General features: G+C 45.1%; 1 protein-coding gene across 9 annotated transcripts in view; it reads left to right on the top strand.

Annotated features, from left to right (window-relative positions):
- The window catches only part of MLPH (melanophilin), a 139708-nt gene that overhangs the window by 60624 nt on the left and 58316 nt on the right, over positions 1-20768 (top strand). For 6 of the 9 annotated variants that reach the window (XM_073646686.1, XM_073646683.1, XM_073646680.1 and 3 more), the window contains 6 exons: positions 5183-5319; positions 5819-5857; positions 8781-8875; positions 10971-11096; positions 11280-11481; positions 14246-14472. In XM_073646686.1, coding sequence (XP_073502787.1) covers positions 5183-5319; positions 5819-5857; positions 8781-8875; positions 10971-11096; positions 11280-11481; positions 14246-14472 — 826 coding nt within the window. The remainder of the gene's footprint in view (positions 1-5182; positions 5320-5818; positions 5858-8780; positions 8876-10970; positions 11097-11279; positions 11482-14245; positions 14473-20768) is intronic. The other 3 variants (XM_073646688.1, XM_073646685.1, XM_073646687.1) reach the window with 2 other exon arrangements.

Below are 20768 nucleotides of genomic sequence, written 5' to 3'. Positions count from 1 at the left end.
ACGGGTTCATGTCTCTGTAGCCAGGGTAGACCTAGCAAAAGAGGGTGAGAGAGTCTGGAAAGCACATGGAAGGAGATCCTCTCTGAGTGCAGCATTCCCACCTGCAGGGTTACGGGCTCTGTGATGAGCAAGATGGTCACCGGAAGGAGTCTTCCATCCACGGAAGCGACTGCCAATGGTTCAGCCAGAGGTTTGGTCGGAATCTGATACTTCTCTACAAGGGACTGGGAAATGAGATTCCCAGCTGCTCCGGAGTCCAGATGGGTGGTCTCAAAGAAGCGGTTCTCTCCACAGGAGATAGAGACTGACAAAGTCAAGAACGGAGAGGATTTACTCTTGCCTAGGATGACGTCTCCGAGTGGTCCTAGACACTGGAGTTTCCTGGCTTCTTCGGGCAGGAACGGATCAGGTGCTCCTTACTACCACAGTAGAAGCAACTCCCCTCGGCTCAGGGTGTTTCTTGGCGAGACTTGACCATCTTGGTCTTGTCGATCTGCATAGGTTCGGGCGAGCATGCCCGGGGAGTTGATGATTGGGAAGCCAGTTTCTGGAAAACAGGAGCAAGACGAGGAAATCTTCCCTCTCGGGTAGTCTCCTTAGCACGTTCTAGGAAACGGATGTCAATCCGGGTTGCTAGTGACACCAGGTCATCCAGGGTGGTAGGAATGTCCCGGCCGGCTAACTCGTCCTTAATCCGACCGGAAAGGCCCTCCCAGAAGGTGGACACCAGGGCCTCGTTGTCCCAGGCAAGCTCAGAAGCGAGGGTACGGAACCATATGGCATACTGGGCCACGGTGAGACTCCCTTGGCGGAGATGGAGCAATGAGGAGGCAGTAGAAATCCTTCCTCCGGGTTCATCGAAGACCTTCCGGAAGGCAGTGAGGAAAGCCGGAAGATCGGACACCAGGGGATCCCCTCTCTCCCATAGAGGGTTAAGCCATGCCAATGCTTCCCTGGTGAGGTGAGACATGACGAACGCCACCTTGGCCCGGTCGGAGGGAAACTGATGTGGCAGGAGTTCAAAGTGCAGCGTGCACTGGTTCAGAAAGCCCCGACATAGGACGGGGTCACCTCCAAAACAAAGAGGCGCAGAAAGCCGGGGTCCTAGGCTGGATGCCATGGTATTGGTAGGCAGCAGTGCTGCCGGAGTGGGTGTCGCTCGACTTGGGGCGGACGCAGGTGGAACAGACAGCGTGTCCAGGCGAGAGTTGACAGACCGCAGATAGGTCAGGATGGTTTCCTGTTGGGATCTCTGATGAGAAACCTCCTGGTGCAGGTCAGCAAGCGAAGGGGCCTGGGGGCCACTGGGTTCCATGGCCCGTGCAAACAGTTAAGGATCCGGATGGTGGAACCTCTGTGCTGCGGTGCAAGGAGGGACCAGAGGGGCATAACTAGGTATCAACTCGGACCGACCAAGGTCGTACGGCGGCTCAATCGACTCCGTGACCAGGGAAGGACCGAGCAGAGGGACCAGGTGCTACTCTGGGACCGACCTTGTATGAGAGCAGATGACTCCCACGGGTCAGAAGGCAGGGACTGACCGGTACAGCAGATGAGCACGGCAAGCAGGCTGATGGGAGATCCGGGCTGACGGACTGGCAGACACGGCAGGTAACAAGCAGGAGCCTCCAGGTAGGTTGGGTGGTAGGCACGGCAGGTAACAGGCAGGTGCTTCTAGGTCAGCGGGCTGGTAGGCACGGCAGGTAACGGACAGGTGCTTCCAGGTAAGCAGGCGGGCAGAGCCCATAGACAGACTGGCGGACTGACTGTAGACAGACTGGCGGACTGACTGTAGACCGACTGTCGGGCTGGATAGTAGACAAGCGGGCGGACCGGACTTGTAGTAAGGCTGAAGGACTGGACTAGTAGTCAGGCTGGCGGGCTGGACTTGAAGTCAGGCTGGCGGGCTGGACTTGTAGTCAGGCTGGCAGGCTGGACTTGTAGTCAGGCTGGCGGGCTGGACTTGTAGTCAGGCTAGCAGCGGGACCTGAGGGCTGAAGCAGAGTATAACACACAAAGCTACAACCTTGCATGGGCACCTCCATTTTGGAGGAGGTGCCTTTTATATGAGAGGTCCTCCGGCCATTGGCCGGGGACTCCTTAGGACAGCGGCCCCTTTAAGAGGGAGGGAGCGCGCGCGCGCCCTAAGCACAGTGCCCGGGGAGCTGCGTGTGCCGGCAGCAACAGAGGCAGGAGCGCCGGAGGACGCCGGGCAGAGAGCGCTGCGGTAAGTGGGACGGCTTCTCTGCCTGTCAGGTGGCAGAGACGCCGATACTACAGCCATACTTTTGGTCAGCTCCTGGACATGAAGGCGTAGGTCTGCAGATGTCTCATTATCTAGGGTCTGCACATCAGCCTCCACAGGTGCTGGGGAAAAGGACGCCACCTCCTGGTGGTTTGTGATAGCTGGGAGCCGGAGGGGTGCAGTGCCACTTGGGGTTGGTTCTCGCAGCACCCGGATGGCTCAGTCTTTAAATTGTCCAGATCAGCGTTTTGCAGAGCCATAATGCGCAGCTGTGTCCGGTGAGCGTTAGACAGGAGCCCCTCAATAAACTGCTCAGTTAGCAAAGTGTCCTCGTCTCACACACTGTCGGGGTCTACCTGTTTAATGGCCCGCAGCGCCTCCTGCAGGTTTAGAGCATAGTCCAGTACACTGTCCTGCACCCTTTATTTGCAGCCGTAGAACTTCATTTTAATCTCTGCTGCGGTGCGGGTGTCATAGGTATCCTTTAACCGGGCCAGTATTTCCTTAACAGTGCCTTTGTCCCTGCCCGACCAGGACTTCACCTCTCTCTGGGCTGCACCGATTAGCTGGCCTATGAGGATGCTGACTTTATGCTCCTCAGACAGGGGGTACACTTGGAACAAACTGCGCAGTCTCTCCTCAAAGTTGCTCAGGGTGTGAGACTCCCCTGAGTACTGGGGCAACCACGCCGCCCCTGGTGTATATGGCATTGATAACGGCATTACAGTGGCGGCGGCCGCGCCCGCGGCTGAATCCTCCCCCCGTTTGGGTATCTTCCTCCCCCCTAGTGAACCTCAGGCAGGTCCTGGGTTTCTGCTGACGTACCAGTATGCTGCTCTGCCGGCGAGAGGGATAGCTTACCCGGCGGTTCCAGATCGGGGCCTCCTACTTCCCCTCGGCTGATGGCAAATGACGTGATGACACAGTTCAGTAAAGTCTATGGCGCACCGTACCCGGATATACCGGGCTTCGTGAATCCTGTTCGTGAAGCCAAGTTGACGCGCCCCCTGGGCCGTGGGGTACTCGGTGCCGAGCCAGTCGGTGCAGGGGATGTCACAGTGGCAGTGACCCGGTCCGTGACCCAGGGCGGTTAATAAAAGAGGATTATAGTTTTTATAGTTTAATGTTCGTGACGCCACCTGTGGTATGCGGCTATATGGAGCCGCCGCTGCGGTGCAGATTCTCTGGAGCTGATGGTGACGCAGCAGAGTTGGGACAGCTCTCCACAGGCAGAGCTTAGCTCCAGGGCAGGAAATGGTGATGTTATAGATGCTGCTGTGCAGTGTAGTGCAGGGGATGGCGCAGATAATAACCAGTCCACAACTTAATGGCGGTTTCCTCTCATCTTTACTTGCGGTGGTTAGGCGGACCGGGGCACGGGTACTAGCTTGTAGTAGAGGTCCGGGCAGCCTGGAAGCAAGTTGGGAATCCACCTCGCCAGGTGAAGTTGGAGGCATTCCCTTTGCGCTAATCTCTTTGGCCCTGCTGCTTATAGCTGTGCTGCAGCCCTCGTCCCTGAGTAAAACGTCTTTGTGCTTACCCGTATAGCCGACAGCTCAGGCCTTCCTGGAGTGTCGCTCCCACGTGGCGGTGCTTGGCCCTATGTGATGCTGAGCCTCCGGGCGTCTGATGGGGCCAGGAGACCTGCAGTTTTCTGCCCTCCGGTTTCTGCTGCTGGGCCTTCAGTGCCCCACAACCTCGGACTTTGGTGTCCGGTTCTTCTACGCTGCCGTGCAGCTCCACTCCCCAGGTCTTTCCTCGTCGCTGTCCTGTATTCAACTCCTCTCACTAACTCTTACTAACCCCGCCTCCAGATCCCAGTTGCTAAGGGGAGAAGCTCCCCTTGCTGGTCTGGAGCCAGGAAAGTGTTGCATGCTAGTATACCTGACTAGGGGACCCCTGCTTGCTTACAGGCATGGCATCACCCCTTGTGAGGGAGGCAATGCTACTGTGGCAACTGGACTCCTGGGGTGCCACATATGTTCCTTTCCAGACTGTCAGAAACAGATCCCAAGATGGTAGCATAAGGGCCCGACGTCCTGTAGGATCATTCACAAAAAAAACACCAGTATTGTCAGGTTCGCCATAGGTAACTCACACTGAGCACCTGTGATGGATGTGAAAGAGTCTGGAGATGCCGTGGTGGACAATGTGCTGCCTGCTACATCACCCAGCATGACCGGTTTGGAGGTGAGTCAGTGATGATCTGAGGATGCAAATCCTTTTAGGGTTGCATAAACTTCCATGTGATGGCGAACATCCCTCGAACTATAGTTACGTACCATAATCAAATCCTCAGAGTCATTGACAGACATTATGCTGGTGCAGTGGGCTCTGGGCTCTTGGTGCAGGAAAATTCCCGGCCTCGTGTGGCCTGAGTGTGTTGACAGTCGCTAAATGATGAAGGCACTGACAGACACTCACTTTCCCTAGAACTGAATCCGATTGAGAACCTCTTACAAATTATGTATCAGTGTCACCACGTAGCACCATAGACTGTCCAGGAGATCACTGATGGCCGGATACAGGTCTGGTGTGGGATCGCCCAGGACACCGTCTGTTGCTTCATCAGGAGCATGCCCAGGCTTTGTCAGGGACACATCCAGGCATGTGGGGGCCATATCACTGGGTCACATTATGAGTTGCCGTGCTGAAATTCATGCAGATTGAATCGGCCGTGTTTCAGTTTTTGATGAGCTGATTTGGAATCCAGCCTTCATGTGGTTGATTGATAATCTTAGTTTCTCTTGACCTTTGATTCTTCATTTTGTTCCTAATGAATTACAAATTTATATCAGTAAAGATTTTCAACTCAAATCCTTCATTCATCGAGATCTGTTGTGTAATTTAGGTGTTCCCTTAATTTTCTTGAACAGTGTATATAACAGCTGGGAGCCCTGTAATATTTTCTTACTAATACCCCTATATCTTCCACAGAATGGTGAAGATCGGGTCCCATGAATGGTATTATGACCACGTACGCGCGAGGTTTAAGCGGTTCGGCAGTGCCAAAGTGTTGCGTTCTCTGTACCTGCGGCAGCAGACTGATGGTAGAGGAGGGCCTAACATGACAGGTATATCTAAGGTTACTTTTTATTGTCTAATTTGGGGAGATTGCACAATCTGAACACATCTGAACCAATAGAATTCGTAGTGTTGAATGTCACATCAAAGAGAGAATGTAATGCACTGCAGACTGTTGGGAAACATTTAGTTGTCCGACATCTAGGCTTGTCCTGTTCTGTACAGCCATGGCTATGTTCTCACCTGCGTCGAAGGCCATATGCAGATCTTTCCTTCTGGTCCATACGGAGGACCCCTCTGATAGATCCCATTGTAAGTCAATAGAGGTCCTCATATCCGGTGGTGCCTGACATGTGACCGCTCCAGAACTGGATTGTGGCTTCCATTATATCTAGAGATCCTGACTCCGAGAACAAAAGGGGAATCATTTTATAATGATAATTACTGTTATAATAATATCTACCTGTAGAGGGCAGTAAATGATCTGTCTGATCTGGAACGATTATTCTGAATGTATAGCTAATCATGGTAATGTATATTTGTGGACAGGACTTCAGGACAGAGTGCAGAGCCTGCCGGATATCAGCCGTAAGTAACCTGCTAATCTTCACTTCACTATTAAAGAGAACCTGTCACCTGGTTTTCCCATATTTAGTGCGGCCAGCACCTGTAAGCCGTTACATACAGAAAATTAGAATACTTTATATATGTCCCCGATCTCCTATGTAAGACACAAGAAAGAGCTTTCATTATAGTCACAGATAAAGTTGTCCGGTCCAATTGGCGTCTTTAGTCTTGCTCTCATCTCTTCTTACGATCGATGTTCTCCTTCTTGCTTCGTGTGGATTATGCGTTCTACGTTATCCACACAGTGTCCCCCATCGCGCTCCTGCGCAGGCGCACTGCCCTCGGCCCTGATGAGGGCAGAACAAAGTACTGTAATGCGCAGGGGCCGGGAAAGGCCAATGCATGCCGATAACCCGTAGGTAAAGCCTGCGCAAGCACACTATAGTACTTTGCTCTGCCCTCGGCAGGACAGAGAGAAGTGCGCCTGCGCAGGAGCGCGATGGGGCCACTGTGTGGATGACGTAGAACGCATAATCCACACGAAACAGGGTAAGAGGATGGGGATCGCAAAAAAGAGAGGAGGCGCTGGATCAAGACCAGAGACGCCCATTGGACTGGACTGCGCTGTCTGTAAGTATAATAAAAGGTCTTTTTTTCTGCCTTGCAGAACAGATTGGGGACAGACAGACAGCACAGCAGAATGCTGTAAAAGAGGCCTTAGAGATGGTGGCCATACTTTATATGGGTAACACCTGGTGACAGGTTTCCTGCTAAGTGGGAACATTTATTAGAAGTAACGATTATAGAAATATAATCCAAATCCCACACAATGATTTGCTCTTCACCTGAGACATCACCTGAGGATGTTGTCATATGTGCAGGTAATGTGGCTTTACCTTGCATTTCTGTAAAAAAATTGTTGGCCAGGAAACAAATTTCTAAATCTGGGGAATTCATAGTAAAAAATAAATAAATATGTGATTTGGATCATAGACTGCCATAAATAAAATAAAAACATTTTTCAATGCTTATGAGGCTTTGGGACCTTAATGTGTACCGACAAATAGTGATAATATCGACACATATGCTGACAGCACTGCAGAGATATGGTGTACATTTTTCGGCAATTTTGGATGAGAGTGATGAGAATGAGAATAGTGATGATGGCGTTTGGTGATACTTTTAAGTAAAAGACTTTGCGCCACCTGGTGGTTTTAAGTGGAAAAGCATTTTACTTGTTTTCTTAAATTGCACAATTTTGAAACTCTAGATGTGATAAAATTCCCACTTTATTCCACAGAGCTATACACAAAATATATTCAGTCTCTAATACCATGAAGTTTACAAATTTTCAACTCGACACCCAAAACAGATCAAACACCCATACATCTATGCACACAGACATGCCTTGAAGCATCTAAACCGCAGGGTAAAATCATTGTGTATCAGGAATAGCCAGAGTGCAATACTTGGCTCTTTCTGGCGGGGCCATAAACGATGAATGGAGAGGAGGTCGAGCATGCGCACCTCCGCTCAATTCAATACAGGGCTGCGGAGTCTGGTTCCATGGATTGCTGGGAGTCCCACAGGTGTGAACTCCAGTGGTCCGCAAGTTATCATCTATCCAATGGATAAGGAATAATTTGGAATTTAGGAATAACCCTTTAATAGAGGAAAAAATGTTTCATCAGTTTGTATATTAATACTAGACAGAATGCTGACATTGCCCTGACCTGTCCATTTATGTCCTGATACAGTTCATCATGCGGAAAACTGTCATTTCTACCCTAATCCTATCCAGACTAGACCTTCTGAATGGACGGCTTTAAAGAGCATGGATTGTAGTATCATCTCTGCACCATGTCATGTTCACACTATACATAATGTCTGAATACAGTTACAGTCTGTATTTTGCTCACTGCATTCAGAAAAGTCAGGATGATGGTGTCCGATTTTTTTTTTTTTTACTGGATTTCCTTCTACTTGAAATACAATTTACTTAAAGAAGTACTGGTGTTCTTAAAGGGAATTTTTCACCAGGTTTAATCTGAGAGCAGCATGATGTAGAGAGACAGAGACCCTGATTCCAACAATGTGTCACTTACTGGGCTGCTTACTGTACTTCTGGTAAAATCATAGTTTTATCAGCAGGAGATTATTACTAGAGGACGAGTAAACCTGCTGCCATGTAGTCCTCTATATTAATGAGCTCTGTATAACCACATCCCACCACTGATTGGCAGCTTTCTGCCTGTGCACAGTATACACAGAAAGCTGCCAATCAATGGTGTGGGTGGGGTTATACAGAGCTCAGCATTCAGAGAACTGCTAGATCTGCAGCAGAGAAAACAATGGTTTTATCGGAAAATGACCACAGGCAGCCAAGTAAGTGACACATATCTGGAATCAGGGTCTCTGGCCCTACTGCTCTCAGATGGGGTAGCAAAAACCTGGTGACCGATTCCCTTCAAGTAAAGATTTATTTAAAAAAAAACAAGAGCAGAATAAATATGTTGCATAAGTTATCTTAACTGTTTAAGACTTTGTTCACACATTGTGTGTTTCTTTTCCTCGAAGAAATAGTAAACTCCCACTGTTTTTGCCACAATTTTTTAAAAACCTCACGGTGCATGCAATGTGTGAATGCAGACTAAAATTAATCCCAAGTGCCAAAAGCAACTAATCAGAACTCAGCTTCCATTTATTAAACTGCTCCAGTAAAATCAAAGCAGTGTTGCAAGTGGATTCTCTAGGGAAGATGGGCAGTTTTTATTTTAGACTGTTTTAATGAATCTTTGTCATTGACTTTTCTCTCTGACTGCACTAGTATTATGTGGAATATTATTTCCGGACAATATATCTTATTCCTTGTTGCAGTTGTCATGTTATTGTGCAAGCAAGCACATACACTTCTATTAAACCTTGACTATATATTTGCCACCAGGAGAATATCTGCGTCAGGCCAGGGCTGGGATGCTTGCTGATGAGGATGATGATGATGATGTCCTGGACAGCGCAGAAGCTCAGCGCTACAGTATGGTAACCGCACAGATCTGCTGTCATCAGGGCTCTTCATTGCCCTCTGCTTCTATCCACTATCAAGACTCGGGTTTCTAAATCACCACCTCAGGCTGCTGCAGTATAAAAGGTTAAAGGATATGGACACCTTTGAGGGCAGTTTTGCTTTCTTTACCTAAACACATGTACTGTAAGCTAAAAATAATTTTTGCTGTTGGTTTTCATTAAAAAAAATGCAGGTTATTTGTTTCCTTCACATTAGTGGCTGCAAAAGGAGTTAACTGATAATCTGTCAGTGAGCTCATTTAGACCACATGTATCTAAGTTTTCTCTGTATCTTACTAAGCTCCTCTCAGCTGATTTGTCACGACAAGCCGCATCGAGGGTGAGCTCAACTTTCACGTGATCATAAATCATCTGAAAGAAGATCAGTAAAAGAAAGATAAATTTTCAACTTCCACATCAAACTTACTAAAAGATTCTTAGATAACTCATTCTCCGGCCAACAATAGACAGTGAAACACACGTTATAAGAGGAAAATGGTTAAAAAAAATGTATTGAAATCTAATTCCAAAATTATTTTTGCTTCAAACTACATGCATTTGAATTTGAAAAAAATTGCCCATTAAGGTGTACATGTCCTTTAAAACCATTATAGGACTAGCTATATGATTTGTCAAGTATCCGTGCCACCGGGCCTTGAGGAAGATCTGTCACCAGGTCAAAAGTAACCAGTATTTGTTCTTATTTTATTCAGATTCTATCCTCAATCATTTTTTTTGCTTTTTAAAAAAACGTCATACGGTTCCAGAGATTTGGGCCTTTTTCTACATTAGTCATTTCTAGGGTATGTGCACATTATGTCTTTTTCAGCATGCTGAGTAACCCACCTGAAAAAGCAATAAAGAAATGCTAAAAAGAATGAACATATGAACTGCAAAGTAAAAAGACTTGCTGAGCACATGTTCAGTCTTCTGAGCTTCATTTAACCCCTTCAGGCTTCCACAGACACAATATAGTTAAAAGAAATGACCTGATTATTCCTCAGGTGGCTTCCATCGCTGGCTTTTTATATAAACGCAAAAAAAAAAAGTACAAAAAACACTGACAACAAAGTCGTCATAGAAGATGACCTAAAGAACAACAAAAAAGGCTTCAGGAATAACACCGCAAGCATTTTCCTGAAGTGTCTTCTACTTGATGCATAAAGTCCGTCATGTGCACATAGCCATAAAAACAACTCGACGTCAATTATTACATTAGAAGATGGCTATTGGGGGTCATATCATTAAATGTATAAACTGTGTGCAATGATCCTAAGCTCCTACAAGTGGCAACCAGAACATTATCCTTTAAAACTCAAAGCGGGAGATTTGGAGCTCTGTATCAGAAAAAAAAGTATCAACCACTATAAAGAAACATTATAGATTGAGAAAACAAAGTTTCATTCTTGGGTAGACACTCACATTAAAGAAGATGTCCTAACAAGGTTTTTATTTCATTAACTGTCCTAATTACTCATGTGATGATGTCTAAGTGTATTGCTCTACTTACTGATCGCCGTCTACTCCAGTTTACAGCACAGTTCCGCTCCCACTAGAGCACTTCACTTCTTTGCCGGCTCAGACAGTGACGTTTGTGTGGGACAGAGCTATTTCCTTCAATGTAAGCCTATGGAGCTTTAGGATGAGGCTTCATGGACTTATACAGAGAAAGTGACTTCAGGCTCACACATAAACTGCTTAGTGTCTGCAGGTCAAGTTGGTAAGAAGAGCACCGGAGCGACGCTGGAAACCAGAGAAGACAGCAATCATTAAGTATAGCAATACACAGCATTACATAGATAATTAGGACAGTTTATGAAATAAAAATATTGTTGTGACATCTTCTTTAAGAGTTTTAAATAGTATTTTGAAACATGCACACATTACACACAGGGCGCCGTGGTGTTTATCAGACACTGGCATCACGTAGTGGTTTAGCTTTCAATGGAAACCCAATTCTCCGATTCAGGAATAATTGGTTAAGTGATTTATGTGTCCATCCCTGTTGTATGAACCTGATAATTTTTCTGCTCTTTTCTTATCACTTTACCAATGAATTTGCCTCTTAAAGATGCGCAAGACCAAGCGTCTGCTGTCCGTTCATCCGTATGACTTTGACAATGATTCTGAGTACTCTGCCCAATCGCGCAGACAATCAATGCAGCTTTCTCCTTCTCTAGAACAAGATGTTTTCCAGGTATCTTTGGGGTTTAGGTTCTATCACTCTTTTTCGTAATACACAACTTGATTCACATGGTGGTTGGGTTGCATGTAATGGGTGGAAATACCAAGCGTCCTCTGCGCTTTGTACACAAGTATCTGCCATAGTTTATCAGCATACTGAACCTTGTTTTTTTTTCCGTAACGCTTTGTTCCACAGTCATTTTCTGAGTACACTAGCACTGGCAGAGATGTGGCTCAGAAAGGGTCACTCATTGCTGAAGCTGAGCTGGCATCTGTGTTCCACCAGCTCCTCCAGGAGCAAGGCCAAAAAGCCACCAACCCCGAGCAGGAGTTCAGCACTGAAGTTCGTTTAACATTGAACTCTCGACGTCGCAGTCTGGAAAACATCCGGAGGTCCAGTAAGTATAAGTCCCCGGATCTTAAACATCATTATTATTAGAGCCGTGAAGGTTCTCAACTCATCTTAATATGCTCTGCACAGTTTCTAAACCCCAGTGTCAGAGGACTCCACAATACATGAACACACACCGATCATTTATAACCATAAACCACCAGCCTAATATAGTACTGGCTCCCATCATGCTGCCCAGCGTAGGCATAGATTCTGCATCTACTCTGAAAGTGGCCTGTGGTGTTTGGGGCCAAAATGTTAGCCGAAAACCTATTAGATTAAACATGGTGTCAGATCTGTGGGCAGCATTTTATAGAGCAGGAGATGCTGAAAAGATTGATATATAGTTTTCTAGGAAAAATATTCAGCATAACTTGTATTGTAATTCATCTAAATCCCAGCATTCTTGACTTAGGAGTCCAGTGGGCGGTCCTATTCATTGATTGACAGCTTACTCTGTATTCATAGTCTCGCAAGGACAATTTTCAATCACAGACTCCTAAGCCCAGGATGTGCTGTAATGTCTATGAATAAAATACAAGTTATACTGAATCTTTTTCCACAAACCTATATATCATTCTTCTCCATTCCTCCTGCTCTATAACATGCAGCTCACAGTTTGCACAGCATTTCCAAGCTGACAGATGGCCTTTGAGTCCTGTTAGTTGTGAGAAGGAGCCTCCATGGATCAAGCTTAATTTTTCTAATACATCCCACAGATGTTTGATCGGATTGGGATCTGCAGAATTTGGAGGCCAAGTCAACACCTTGAACACTTTGTCATGTTCCTCCTATCATAATTGAACACTTTTGCAGTGCAGCAGGTGCATGATCCTGCTGAATAATGGCCACTGCCAATAAAAATACCATTACCACGGGTAAACTTGGTCTGCAACAATGTTTAGTTATGTGGTACATGTCAAAATATCTCCATATGCTGCAAATGAAAATGTGATTCAGCAGAACAGGCCACCTTCTTCCATTGCTCTACGATTCAGTTCTGATATTCACGTGCCCATTGAATGCACTTTCAGCAATGGACGACTGCCAGTATGGGCACTCTGAGTGGTCCGCAGTTATAAGGCTATGTGCCCACGATGCAGAAATGAAGCAGAAAATTTCTGCTTCATTTCTGCAAGTCCTCTCCCAGAAAAACGCATACGGAATTCCCCAAGCGTTTACCGCGCGTTTTTCACGCGTTTTCGACATGCGGAATTGCCCTGCGTTTTTTCATGCATTGAATAAGGCAATTCCGCTTGCGGAAACGCAAAATTAATGAACATGCTGCGGATTTTTGAACGCAGCATAAACGCTGCGGAAAAATCCGCAGCATGGGCATAGAACTTGCGGATTCTCATTGGGGACCATGGGGAGCGGATTACCAAGCATTTTACAAGCGTTTCCGCTGCGGAAATTCCGCATCAAAAATGCTTGGAATCCGCAACGTGGGCACGCAGCCTTAGGCCCCTTATACACCAATCTGCCATGTGCTGTGTGCACCATGTGACCTTTTATCAAGGCCAGCAATAACTTCTTAAGAAGTTTTTTCCTACAACAGCAGTTCTGTGGGATCAGACTAGATGGGCTAGTCAGCAAGCCCTTGTTGCCCATGACCTGTCACCTGTTCACCAGTTGTCCTTTCTTCACTCAGATCCTTCTAGCCATATTTCCTCTATTCTCTTCACCTGTCAGTGGTTTTAATGCCAAAGCTGATTAATGAAAATTACGCAGCACTTCAGACTTGCACTTGCAAAACAGATCATTATACTTTCATGTTTCATCCATGTTGTAACTGTTTTGTCTTCATTTTTACAAACTGAAGCAGGTAGACTATCTGGACCTTTATTTATCCACTGACTCTTAACAATGGATCAGTGAAAAATTAATGAAACATGGATGGAAAACTGAAGTAAAGACTGATGTTATTCACTGAAGTAAGACTTGTGGCGTTGGGCACGCCACAGCTTTTCAAGTCTAGAAGAGCAGGGGTCGTCACGCCCCATCATGCCCCCATCCCTGCCTATTTTGGCGGAGCTGGCTGAAACTGTTGTGAAAACCCCAAAATTTGCTAGATTTCTTCAACTTCGTGTCCCACAAAATTTCTAAGCACTTTACACCAGATTCTGGCTTAATGGCTTTCATGAATCGGGGCCTATGTCTTCTGTTTTTCTTCCATGTTTAACAGATCCCCATAGACATTAGTGGCCAAGTCTGGTCCACAAAACAGAAGAGAGTAGGACATGCGCTTAGACTCAAGGCCCAGACGAAAGGATCCATTTTTAAAATATATGGCTCTGGAATCCGAACATGTGAATGTGATATTCCCGTCTAAATTCTTTTGGCCATATTGTGTATAAAGATTAATGTGTTATTTCCTACGATTATCCAAGTTCTCAAGGCTGGAATCTCATCAACATTATGAACTTGGTTGTTCTGTTATGTAGTAGGAATTGATGGCAGGGATTATGTGTTACATGATGGACCCCATCGACCCCGGTCCAGTTACCGGTGCGGTGTCGCATAATTTTATTGGAAAGCAATAGTGCGCTATATGTTCTCGTATTAATTATGGAATCTGTAATGAAGACCACAACACATAAGTGAATCTAGCCAATATAAGCTCACTGTATTATTAAAGTTTTGTACATTTACTGGATTTGAAGTTTGTATAACCATAAGAATCAGAACCAAAATCAGAAACTTTTTTTTTATTGCAACTTCCTTCAATAATGTCCAATTTCCCCTTTCACCCTCCTCATCTGATCCTCCAGACCTTCCTTGTTTAACAGAATCCCCCACAAATTATCCCATCCCTGATTCCCAACTAACTCGCACCCGCTATCTCCCTAAAGGCAGCCCTTCCCTTGTACCCAAGGGGTCGCAGTACTCCGGTGACATGGACACGTCGGATGAAGAAAGGGGGGCTATAGCCAAAGCTCCCCCCAGACGTAAAAGCCGTGCATCATCGCAGGAAAATGTCCACCAATCGGGCACACAGGTAACATCCGGACTTGAAGGATTTCTGTGCGTCAGTAATTGTGTCAGAAATCCTGTTTGCAAACATCTTTGTGCACATGAGATAAAGACGATGCGTTGTTCCTATAAGCCGGACCTTTTGCTTCCTTTTGTAATTAATGTTTTCGATGGTCATACAATGCTGAGTCACTGTCATGTTCCTGCTATAACATGGGTATTATAAAGCCCACAGTGCGCTGGGCTTGATGTTTGCCAATGATGTAATTAGACCCTTTCATTCAGCGCTTCCGCTTTAATTAAGATAGCAGCTAACATTCACTTTTGATGATTTTCCCTTTTTCACTTCCCTCTTATGCTCTTCACTTCTTTGTATGTTTTTGTTAATTATATTTTCCCTTCTTTGTTCTTGGAGTGAGTGCCTCTTACAAAAAAAATCATTTTAAAAGTTCGTTCTCATTAGGTGAGATGTTTGATGGACACTAGAGTTGAAATATGATCCATAAAGTTATTTATTAATGCTTCCCTCGATCACTGCTTCCCCTGTTGTTTTAGTAAGACTTACTTTCAACAAATTTTCCTAATCGGTGGAACAGTTTTGTTCCTTAGGCCACGGCCCCACTATCAGTATTTGGTCAGTATTCAGTCAGTATTTTTTCTCAGGAGAGGGAGCCAAAACCAGGTGAGGAACAATCAGAGAAAAGGTATAATAGAAACAAGTCACCAATTCTGCATTTATCACCCACTCCTGGTTTTGGCTCCCACTCCCACTCCTGAGAAAAAATACTGACCGAATACTGACCAAATACTGATAGGGGGCCGTGGCCTTACACAGTGCCCACTAAAAAGGGTTGTATGTGTAGTGCACAGAAGTGTTATGTTCCCCAGAATGAATGATCTTATTTCCTCAAAATTGCCTTTGCCAGGACAATATGACTGTTCAAACCAAGCGCATTCGTCTGGTGCACTCTTGGCACGGCGAAATAGTTCACTGCACCTTCCCAACAACTTGTTCTCCACTTATTCCCACCTTTCTCCTGTCTCCTGTAAAGCCAGAGCTCAAGTGCGGGGAGAAAGATAGATGGGAAAAAAGTAGGTGGGAAGGTGCCCTAAATTGTTTGACCATGACAAGGGAGCACCGAGCGCCTCAGCTTAGTTAGACCAGTCAGTTTGGGCTGACAAACTCACTTTAAAAATGTACTTTTCAAACCAGACTCTTTTCTAAAGTGAAACTGTCAGCAGGTTTTGCTACCTAATCTGAGAGTAAAAGTATAATATGGGGACAGAGATCCTGATTCCAGCGATGTGTCACTTACTGGGCTGCTTACTGTAGTTTTCATGTAATCACTGTCTTATCAGCAGGTGATTATACTACCTGGCAGCTGGTTTACTAGCCCCCAGTGATAACCCCGCCCTCTCTACTGATTGCCAGCTTTCCACCTATGCACAGTGTACACAGAAAGCTGCCAATCAGTGGTGTGGGCGGGGTTATACACAGCTCAGCATTCAGAGAACTGCTAAATCTGCAGCAGGTAAAACAGTTTTTCAGCAAAACTACAACAAGCAGCGCAGTAAAGTAAGTGACACATAGTTGGAATCAGGTTCTCTGCTCCTACATTATGGTGCTTTCAGATAAGATAGCAAAAATCTGGTGACAGATTCCCTTTAAAGTATAGGCAAACACAAACATATTAGGAATCTGCATAAATAATCATTACCTAAAATATTTTAGTAGAATAAGCCCACTTTTTAATTGGGAGCTTTCTAAAAATTCTGTAAAGGGGAAGAATTCAATGATAAAAGTAAATCTGATATTTATGCAATTCTTTAATAATTTGGGGTAAGTTTAGTACCTGCAAAAAGACACTTAAAGAGGACCTGTCATGTCCCCAAATGCTTTTAGACTGTAGATATAGGGTTAATCTGCTGGTTAATAGCGTTACAAAGCGCGGCTACCAAGAGAAAATTAATTTTATTCTTCCAGGAAGCCACCGGCTGTAGGTCATAGAGGCGATCCGGAGCAACTACAGTCACAACTAACAGCATTGTGACCAGCAGTCGTAAACTCGCCCCGGCACTTTGATTAACAGCTCGCTCTGCAACTCATCACTGCAAACTCCCTGGCAGCCCAGCTCCATCCCCTCTTCAACTCCTGACCCAGCTGCTCCTCTCTTTTCCCCTCCCAGGGACTTTGCAGTGATGTAGAATTGTAGTTCTAATGATGACTCATACAGGGAAAATTGACTTTCTGTTTCTACATAGAGGTTAAAAGGATTCAGTTAGTCAGTTTTTAATCACGTGATGTCATAGACCTAATGGAAAAGAGAAGAATTAACTGGGCAGAAAGGTAAAATGAGCAATTGTAAGTACACAGTGCTGTATAATATGATAAATGCAACATATTAGGAGGATAAAAACGTTAATTACACATGCCTATTAGATATGTCTGCAAGTTGGCAAAGGTTGTAGCTGTAAGGGTTGTGGAGCTAGCAGTCATATTAAAGACCCTAAGGCCCAAAGACCCCTCTACCACATCAGACTCCAGTAGGTGCGTGTCCTGTAACACAATTTGCACTAGGAGCTCACAACACAGATAGCTACCAAATATGAAAATGACTAAGTTCTAGTTCTGTTTCCAGAAGTAGAGGTAAGGGAGAATGAAGTTTATAAAAAGTTTACATAATTTCAGTATGGAGGATAAGCAATTCTTAGATATCTTTTTTTTTTCAAGCTTTACTTTTATAAAACTAATAATCAAGCAGATGACATTACAGTATCAGAAAGTTCTATCACCATTACCTGAAAAGGTGTGATACAAGGAACGAACAGATAAAGTGGCCAAAAATGCAACATTGATAACAGAGTGACACATTATAAAAGTTGCTGAAAAATGTACACGATCAAAGCTCTGGGGTCTTACAGAGAGTAATTGTCCTCCAGTATTGGGAAATGCATCATTTCAAATAACATCTGGAGATCTAACGATAGGACATTGGGAACTCCTTCAAGTGAATGTCCACCTGTAAATATCATTCTTCTTCTTTTTCGTATCTAAATAGATTCATATTTCTGTGCCTAATTGCTCAGCCAGGGGCTGCGCTAAATATTTTCTTGATGCAATTTTAATTAACATACTAATGTATTTCCACTACCAAAGCTCCAGTGATGTTCCCTTTTCACCCTAGATCCTGGCAGCTTTACTTTCATCCTTGTGCTCTACAGAAAAGAGAAAGTTTCTTGTATCAATTCAACACACCATCAGAGACATGTGTAAAGGGGGTTGCGGTTCGGCTGACGGCTCATTTCAATACTAAAGCCAGACCCCATCTTTGTCACTGCCATTGCATAGACTGAGAAGGGAGCTAGCTTAGCTCTTGAAATAAGCAGTTGGCTAGCCTTCTGTACACATAGTGGTGGCGGTAGACATGATAGACATTGTAAAAATGTTCCCTACCTTTTCTGATAAGAAGATATATTATGAAATCAATCACCGGAAAATGGTGTACCTACAAAAAAAAGTTGGATATTCCCTTTAAAAGGGTGGTTCAAAACTAACACTTATTTCATCCCAAAGGTCTATCTAATGATCTAATCGAATTACTTTTCTAACATACTTTAATTAAAAATTTCTTATCGTTCCCTCTCTACTCTGTTTTTTTTTTTTTTTTTTCCAACTTCCTGTTTGATGACATTTCATTTGAGAATACTCAAATGGAACGTCATTTATAGGCAGAGGCTGTATTCACTGCTGCAGCCTTTATTAACCCCCTTGAAATGAAGCATCACCAGTTATGCTCATTTCAGGGGCTGGGCTAGTCCCTTCTTTACTGAGCATGCGTCACTTGTCAATTCCGATGTATGCTCAGTAGGATCTGGTCACTGTGCAATATTCTTTTTAATTCACAGTGACAGTGCGCTCCATCACCAGCTTTAATGAGAAGTGACGAGCCAGCAAGGGAGCGCACTGTTAGTGCGCATTGTAAGGAGATAATCCCGTAAGCAGAAAAAAACATCCCCGTCACCAAACCGATGTTACTTTTTTAAACACTGATATGTACAAAATATATCAGTTGTTTGGCAATAAAATCACACTTACCTAAAATTACTAAAACATCTTCAAATTATTATTATTATGCCATTTATAATGTTTTACCATAACATGAAAACTTAAAGTGAATATGTGAAATCAACCAGATGTGAGTTTTTCTTGTACATCTTTAACAATTACCGAAATATGCACTGCTCAAAAAAATAATGGGAACACTCAAATAACACATCCTAGATTTGAATGAATGAAATATTCTCATTGAATACTTTGTTTTGTACAAAGCTGAATGTGACGGTCATGCTGAAGGATGTTGCAGGCAGCATATCGCTCTCCACATGTGACAGACGTGACAGAGTCTGGAGACGCCGTGGAGAGCGATCTGCTGCCTGCAACATCCTTCAGCATGACCGGTTTAGCAGTGGGTCAGTAATGGTGTGGGGTGGCATTTCTTTGGAGGGCCGCACAGCCCTCCATGTGCTCGCCAGAGGTAGCCTGACTGCCATTAGGTACAGAGATTAGATCCTCGGACCCCTTGTAAGACCATATGCTGGTGCGGGTGGCCCTGGGTTCCTCCTAATGCAGGACAATGCCAAACCTCATGTGGCTGGAGTGTGTCAGCAGTTCCTGCAAGATGAAGCCATTGAAGCTATGGACTGGCCTGCCCATTCCCCAGACCTGAATCCGATTGAGCACATCTGGGATATCATAGTAACATAGTTTGTAAAGCCGAATAAAGACTTGCGTCCATCAAGTTCGACCTGTTAGTTCTGTAATTGCTAAAGTTGATCCAGAGGAGGGCAAAAACCCCAAATGATTTAGCCAATCTTCACCTGAGGAAAAATTCCCTCCCGACTCTGAAACCAGCAGTCAGAATAAATCCCTGTATCAACCTACTATTTTATTTTATTTTTAAGTATATGCTGAAATCTGCCTGGTATCTAGAAATGCATCCAGTCCCCGCTTGAACTGGTGTAGTGAATCTAACATTACCGTCTCCTCACTCAGTGAATTCCATATTCTCACTGCTCTTACCGTAAAGAACCCCTTCCTATGCTGGTGCTGAAACCTTTTCTCTTCCAGTCTTAGTGAATGCCCTCTTGTTACCGTAATATCCCTCCTTTTGAACAAATCCCGGGCAAGATCTCTATACTGTCCCCTAACATATTTGTACACATTTATTATGTCCCCCCTCAACCTTCTCTTTTCCAGGCTGAATAGTTCTAGTTTTGCTAACCTCTCTGGGTATTGCAGTCCCTCCATTCCCTTTATTAATTTTGTTGCCCTCCTTTGTATCTTTTCAAGCTCATTTATATCCTTTCTATATATTGGGGCCCATAACTGAGCACAGTATTCCAAGTGTGGTCTGACCAGTGCTTTGTACAGTGGAAGAACAATGTTCTCATCCTTTGCAGCTATACCTCTTCTGATACATCCCATTACCCTGTTTGCCCTTACAGCAGCGGCCTGACTTTGGGCACTCCAATTTAGTTTGCTGTCAATCAAGATGCCCAAGTCCTTCTCCATCTCTGAATTCCCCAATGATTTCCCATTCAGTGAGTACTGGTGACTTCCATTTTTCCTTCCCATATGTATGTGTAGCACCCCGAGGGCTCGGATGCTACAGGGGTATTGCACCTCAGACCAGAGGTGTGATATTCCACTCCCGGGTAAGGATGGAGTGTGGACCAGGACTCAGTAAGCTGCATGCACCACACACACCCCATTTCCGAGGGACAGCTCAACGGTGCTCCCACTAGACAGAAGTGCAGGCACGACAGCATCTGTTCCTGGCTGGAGTGGGGAGGGGGAGGAAAACCCAGTGGTGTAGGAGCAGATAGGGGTGGGTCTCTGGGCATAGGTAGGAGCCCATTGGTTGCTAGTCACCTGGGCTCGGGTGTTAGAAGGAGGTATATAAGGTGGGCACCATCTTAGGACAGTAGTCAGTGCAGTGCAGAGAAGAAGCTAAGAGTGAGAGGAGAAGACAAGAAGCAGAGCCCCTGCATGGGCTCTGCTCTGCAGGCAGGCCTTGTCAGGAGGCTGGAGCCTGAGAGAGAGAGAAAGGAGAATGAACAGAAAGGACAGTAAGAAAGGAAGCAAGGAACTGGAACACAGAGAAAGGCCCAGAGTCACGAGGACAGAAGGAACCCCATATGCCCAGGAGATACAGGGTGAAGTGTTGGCAGAGCAGGGTGCCGGAACCCAAATTGGTGGAGGCGACTAATCCTCAGTCAAAACCGGAGGTTGTGACCACATCTTGGTGCGACCCCTCACTA

Source organism: Phyllobates terribilis, unplaced genomic scaffold, assembly GCF_046119375.1.
Source record: "Phyllobates terribilis strain yellow unplaced genomic scaffold, ASM4611937v1 Scaffold_9__5_contigs__length_417890890, whole genome shotgun sequence".
Classification (NCBI taxonomy): domain Eukaryota; kingdom Metazoa; phylum Chordata; class Amphibia; order Anura; family Dendrobatidae; genus Phyllobates; species Phyllobates terribilis.
This window is presented reverse-complemented; position numbering and strand designations above follow the sequence as displayed.